The sequence below is a fragment of the Eucalyptus grandis genome, chromosome 8, assembly GCF_016545825.1.
Source record: "Eucalyptus grandis isolate ANBG69807.140 chromosome 8, ASM1654582v1, whole genome shotgun sequence".
Lineage (NCBI taxonomy): Eukaryota > Viridiplantae > Streptophyta > Magnoliopsida > Myrtales > Myrtaceae > Eucalyptus > Eucalyptus grandis.
In genome coordinates, this window is record NC_052619.1 from 3,733,830 (window position 1) to 3,740,688 (window position 6,859).

The window sequence follows — 6,859 nt, forward strand, 5'->3', positions numbered from 1 at the left end:
CTTCACTATGCACTAGAGAGAGAGAGAGAGAGAGAGAGCAACGATGGTTTCTCCTTCAGTCGTCGGTTGCGGAGAAACCGCCTTCTCTCTCCTCCGCTCGCCGCCTCCGCCGCCGCCGCCGTCGCCGTCGCCGTCGCCGTCGCTGGCTTCTCTCTCTTCTCTTCGCTCTTCCGCCTCCGTAACCGGTTCGCCTCCCTCGCCCTCGCGCATTCACCTCGGACGATCGATCGAGCGCGGCGGTCTCCATCCTAAACCGCCGAGGAAACCGTTCCGCCCGGCGATCGCGTGCTCCGGCGACTACGCGAGCTGGAATCCGGCGGCGGAGTCCCCGGCCAGGGCGCTCCGGCGCGTCCTCGAGCTGCCGGGGATTCACCAGGGGCCGGCTTGCTTCGACGCCCTCAGCGCGAAGCTCGTGGAGAGAGCGGGGTTCGATTACTGCTTCACGAGCGGTGAGTTCGGGAGTTGCGTTTATTCGGTTCGTGATTGATTTTTGATCGGCGATGCTTGTTTGGAGGACTGTATGGCTGTTTCCATTGCGAATCGGTGCTTCCATTTCAAACAGTCGTAGTGACGATGGATTGAACTGATCTTTTAAGTTTCATGCATAGATAGACCGTTTTCCAAGTTCCATGCATCCTGCGTCTTAGGTGTACCTTATTTTGCACGGGTACACTATACAGCTGATCACCATATAGGCCAGAGTTGTTTTCAGTGAGCCACTAGACATTGCTTGTGAAGCGGCAGTCGGACCGCAAATTCACTAAGGATCGGTCTGTTTGCCAATCTCCTTAATGGTGGGAATGGTTGCAATAAGCCCTCCAGGGGGAAGAAGGAGATTTTGTGGTTTTCAAAAGAATTCCCAAGGAAATCATGATTCTGTTTCTCAGCAATTGAGTTGGTATAGTAAGTCAAAGTTGAAGGCGGACTTGAGTTAGAAGCATCCCTTACTGCTGAGAAGTTTCTTGAGCTCATTGTCATCACCTCACTACAGTGTCGCCTGTTCCTTAATGTAATTATGACGACAACATAATCCCATTCTTGATCATTGATATTTCTTGTTAAATTCTTACTCCAATGGGTGGACAGATGGAATTTGAGCTCTGTTTAGCTATCAGCTACCTCTTACAAAATTTATATGCTTATGTGATAAGGTTAACAGTTCTCTTATCCCTTTCTGGCAGGGTTCTCAATATCTGCTGCTCGATTGGGGTTGCCTGATACTGGTTTAATCTCCTATGGAGAAATGGTAGATCAAGGGCAACAGATTACTAGCGCTGTCTCTATTCCTGTCATAGGGGATGCTGATAATGGATATGGAAATGCAATGAATGTGAAGAGGACTGTGAAAGGATATATCAAAGCTGGCTTTGCTGGACTCCTTCTAGAAGATCAGGTAGTTACTCTAAAGCAGGTTGTAGAGTTTTGAGCATTCTTATCAAATACCAATCTGTATATCTTTCCTCTGATTTTGGTTTCAAGTGTTTTTACTATAATTGTGACTTGTTCAAGAGAAAATAAGTGTCATCTTAGATTTTTGTAGGAGCTCCTATCAACCTAGAAATGAGGCTTGAAGAATATTGATTTTTTAGGCAACTAATCGTGTTTGATTTTGATAATCAAGTGAGGATATTTCTGATTTTGTTGAAAATAAGTGGTGCAAAGCATGTGGCTGTGTAAAATCCCATGGATTGCACAAACACATCATATAGCCATTTGTGCATGAACAGATGGACAAATGTATTTCTTGGTGGAACAAGTCTTTAAATCTGCTGTGCTGATGTAGTAAAAGGTGAAGTTTCATTAACATAACCGAGATAAGTGCCCTCAGGACATGTTATGACTAAACATAAAGAATGCAGAAGGCATATGGCATAGTCGATTACAAGCATGCTGTACAATCTCATTGGCGAATAAATGGTGGTTTGATGCATGAAAATCCGAATGGGGTGTTTCATGAGATTCTGTCTGTAATGTTTTGTTGTACCTTGGGTAACCTTTCGCAGGTCTATCCATGTTGAAACTGACTACAATTTACCTGGAGTTCTTGGTACACATGCCTCTCTAGGAGCAATTTCATAGGCTGGGCAAAACTTCTTAATAACATCGTTGATAAAATTACAATGGTGGGATTTGTTCCATCTGATGATGCGGAGTTAACTGATAATTAAGTCAAATGCCTTTCTCAAGGCCATACGTTCATTTGTGCGTTGCATTTTTACCTTAATATTTATATCTATGATCTGAATCTAATTCTATATGTCCTACCAAATCATTTGAATCTCAATCTCAACTCTCAGCCCACTATACTAGGATTTTCTTTCATGAATCGTGTGTCCACTTTGCAACTATGCTTCATTCAAATTTTCCAAGCAGTTATTGGGATAACTGTGTTGATTTTAGTTGTACATTTGTTGTCGCTGCTTGTCTCCCTGTTTCATAATGCTGACTCTATTGTTGATTTTCTGACGCCAGAAAATATAAAACAATAGAAGAGGGACAATTTGTTAGGTCTACACGTGTAAAAGAATGACAATATTGTAATACTATTAGCTCTTTTTGTGTTCAAGTTATGTGTCTATATATGACTTTTGGTAAATTTGTAGTAGGTCAGACTATCATTTTTTATTAACCAGCATTTCCACAAATTAGTTGAACTACAGCTGCTAATCAATTATCTGTCAGGCATTATAGGTCTTCTGCTTTGATGCTTTTATCTTCCTCAGTCCTGGCTCATTCATGTACTTCTTTTCCATTTACTTCTTCACTGTTACATCAACTGATGTTTACTTCTGTATGAGACATGAAATACTTACAAAGTATTTATTACAAGGTATCTCCAAAAGCTTGCGGTCATACTCGTGATAGAAAAGTGGTGTCTAGAGAAGAAGCAGTGATGAGAATAAAAGCTGCTCTCGATGCGCGAAAGGAAAGTGGATCTGACATCGTTATTATTGCACGAACTGATTCTCGTCAAGCAATTTCTTTGGGTGAATCACTCTGGAGGTCTCGGGCTTTTGCTGATGCTGGAGCAGATGTTCTTTTCATTGATGCTCTAGCTTCAAAAGAAGAGATGAAGGCTTTCTGTGAAATTTCTCCGTCTGTCCCAAAAATGGTACAACTAGTCCCCATTAATATGATATTCAATAAGCTCTTTTTAAAGTTTGGACATTCATTATGCCTGTCTTTTTGTTGTGAACAATTAATCATATGTAACCTTAGAAATTGAACACCTATCAGCATCTGTATTTTCTTTTTCCCTGCTGGCACACGTAATAAAATTCATTATTCAATCAGATCACAATGCTTTAGGTCATGACTTTGATTGAAATGACAGGAGCTATGACTGGAGGGGAATTTACTAGCCAAGTGAGCTCCGGATCTTTTTCCTGGATATTCGAAATTTAAGAAGGAATGATAGCAGTTACCACTTACCATAAGTACACAAATGTACAAAAAGGAATTCCCTAGAAAATTGACTAACTGAAAAATAAACATAAAAGTCATTTTTGTTGCTTTTCCTTCAGTCAAACGTAGAGTTGTCATGAATCAAGGGGAAAAAAAAATTAGATTGCTTGAAAGTTAGCCTGCGTTGCTTTTCAGACGGTGCAGCCCTTGCACAATGAATGTCTCTTTGTTTATGCTTACACTTGGTTTTTAGTGGACGAAGTTAATTCTGGCATTTAATTTTGTTCTAAGAATGTAAAGTTACTTGTCCCATAGCCTGCTTCTTAATATGTTGGGTTATGCTCATTGTTCATGAGTCACAATGTGACCACACAAGATCAGTTGCTTGTTAAATCATTGTTCACCAGTCTGACGTAATTTGCAACGATTGACAAAGCTTTCTTTGATCTGCATAGGCTAATATGCTTGAAGGAGGTGGGAAAACACCGATACTCAATCCTCTTGAACTCGAGGAAATAGGATATAAACTCGTGGCTTATCCACTTTCCTTAATCAGAGTTTCAATAAGAGCAATGCAGGTAGCATGTTTTTACTTTTCCTTTTAACTGTTAAGTTTTATGAGAGATTTACCTTTCTGCAAAATCAAGCAGCATGTTGGGTGCAGGAATTTTGTGTGGAATATTTAATGTTGGATTTTTTTTTTTTTTGGTAAGGGTTATTTAATGTAGGATTAATATAATGAAAAATCCTAAATTGATAGGTCTGTGACAAATTTACCAAGAACCAATTTTTTTACCATGAAAAACCCTCCAAACCATATGGAAAATTTACCGCAAACTAATTTTTTTATCATCAAAACCCCCAAACTAGTATATTTGTGACAAGTTTACACTCAATTATTTTCTATTAAATTGGATTAAAACCACGAAAAACTATAAATTGGTACACCTATGACAAAGGAAGGGTAGAATCGCAAACTTGTCAACTGCCACGTGTCATTCACCTCAGCAATTTGACGGTTAAATTTAACGGAAATTAACAAAGGGTAAATTTATCACTGCTGTATTAGTTTGGAGTTTTTCTTGGTATTGACCCTTTAATGTATATTTTGACCCCCCGTCCCAAAAAAAAAAAAAAAACCTTTAAGGTATAGGTAGGTCATAGTATTCTGGCTTCTGAAACTACTATTTATCTTTTTCATGGCTGTTTAATTATTCAATTGAATACCTTGGCTTCATCTAAATGATTTTTTGGTTCTGTCCTCTACTAAGTGATCAAAAACTGATGGGCAGTAAACCCTTTTTAAGTTTTCAAAGGTTGTTCAAGCCTGGAGCTATTATTTTGTCTCAATTAATTGTGCAACAGGGATGGTCAGTATGCTTGTCCTTTTTTTTTTTTCCCTTTCTTTCCTTGGAAGGACCTATTTAATGCCGGTATCCCATAATAGTTAAAAACAATGTAATATGGAATTAAGTGGTGCAAAAGCATTGCTCATTTATGAGCTTAATTGAGTGGCATGTGGGGCTAATATTTTTAGGGCGGAGAAATCATAAAGGGAAAAAAAATGGATGCATTTGGTTTGTTCATAGCAATTCAGGTGAAACTGGTCATGCTAGATGTCACTTTAGTTCTCTTCTTAAATTGGAAGCATGTTGATGGTAGCTGTTTTGGGTACATTGACGTTTGCCATGGTCTGTTCTTCCATTTCTCTTGCTTCCACCCAGTTGCGTATCCTAATTGTATAACATAGAGGATTACTCTTTGTGCTTTCAACCATCTTTCTATTTCTTTAGGATTCTCTTGCAGCTATCAAAGGAGGACGTATACCACCTCCTGGAAGCATGCCATCTTTTGAGGATATGAAAGAAATCTTAGGTTTTAACACCTACTATGAAGAGGAGAAGCGTTATGCTACACCTACCACCAGTCAATTGCCTTCTCGCGGAGGTTGGTATTTAAACTTCCCTATGACCCATAGAAGTATGGCCGGTTAATTAAGTCCTTCGATTTCTTCTAAAAGTCAAGTCTGTTTTATGTTTGATACTAACTAGCAATCACCATTCCCTGCTCCATTGTAGAGGTTTACATTTATTTTTTGGATTAGCATTGTGAAGTTTAGCAGTTAGCCCCAATTACATATCTTTGGACCAGATTTTCCAAGTAGCCATAAAAAAGGCTCAATGTGTCTTTGTCGCTCAGAATGGGATTCAGCTTGGCTTAACTACTTTAGTTCTTGTTTTACGAAGATCTAAACCTGTTCAGGATTCCATAAATTCACTTACTCTTGTTGGCACCATTAACATGCTCGAAGTATCTACAATTTTTGCCCTCTTTATGACATGAAATCATCTGTCAGTGAGCACCGAGTACAGTACATCACAGAGGACTCAAGAAGATACAGAGCAAAGGAGTCAAGTACTGCAAGCTCCCATTGTTGAAGTGATAAATCCTACATATTATGGAACAGAAAGTTCAAGAGGTCCTTTCTCAGGTCTTTGGTCTCGGATTTTGAGAATAAAAATAACGGGAAGAGATGGTCTTGAGAGACTTGACCTCAGGATTCCGGTAAGTCATAAAATGGATTTCATCTTGCATGTCTGTGGTAGTAGCAGTACATCAATAGTTTCATTCTCGCTTGTGGTCTCCTACTCCAAGATATCATTTTGCTAAACCCCAGCCCAAAAACTCCTACCATGTTGCGTGCCAGTATTTTCCATATGAATATAATGCTTATAGCTGGCACAGTACATAAAATTATATTCTCCCCTTTGTGACCACATTATATATATAATGAAGGAATGTTATCTGTCTTTCCTTCCTTTTCTTCTCTGCAGGCTGGATTATTGGATAACATCACGAATATTGTCCCGGGTATTCTTTATGTTTCACGGCAATCTTGGCATTTCTGTATGTCCTGGACAAAGGTCCTGAGCAGATAAAGAGAATTGACTTCTTTTTCATCTTTGCAGCTATTGCCGGCGTAAATATTAAAGAATTGTTGGATGACGCAAGTGCAGAAGTTGGAGGGAAACTCTTGTTAGATTTTAAAGATACAATGGGCGACAGGATTCAAATATTTCTGGAGTAAGAGATAGCCGTCGCTTGGATTCTTCAGAACAATAGCCAGTCACAAGCAGATAACAGCGGCGCCGGAGGATTCTCTGTAGAAGAACACGATCCACAGTTAACAAAAAGGATCCTTTCAATATAATTGGTCAACTTCTTTTTTGGGCCCCTTTCCTTCTCTCTTGCCCCGGTAAGCCAGCGACTCACATATTACATGACAGCTAGGAATTTGACATTTTCAGACGTTACCGATTCTTCATGGGGGCAATTTGAACCCCATAAGAATCCTTCAGCATGTATACCTGCAACATGTGCTATTATCAATTGAAACCACAACTGAAATTGAGTCAAGAATGAATATAAAGAAAACCATTTGAATATCGTGTTA

At 39.4% G+C, this 6,859-nt stretch overlaps 1 protein-coding gene across 1 annotated transcript; it reads left to right on the forward strand.

Annotated features, from left to right (window-relative positions):
* LOC104456279 (2,3-dimethylmalate lyase) lies at positions 1-6,859 on the forward strand. Its single transcript, XM_010071041.3, has 8 exons — positions 1-449; positions 1,182-1,393; positions 2,831-3,112; positions 3,861-3,983; positions 5,199-5,352; positions 5,762-5,970; positions 6,240-6,276; positions 6,375-6,859. Exons 1-8 carry the CDS (start codon positions 44-46, stop codon positions 6,491-6,493), a joined length of 1,542 nt encoding a protein of 513 aa, XP_010069343.2. The 5' UTR covers positions 1-43; the 3' UTR covers positions 6,494-6,859.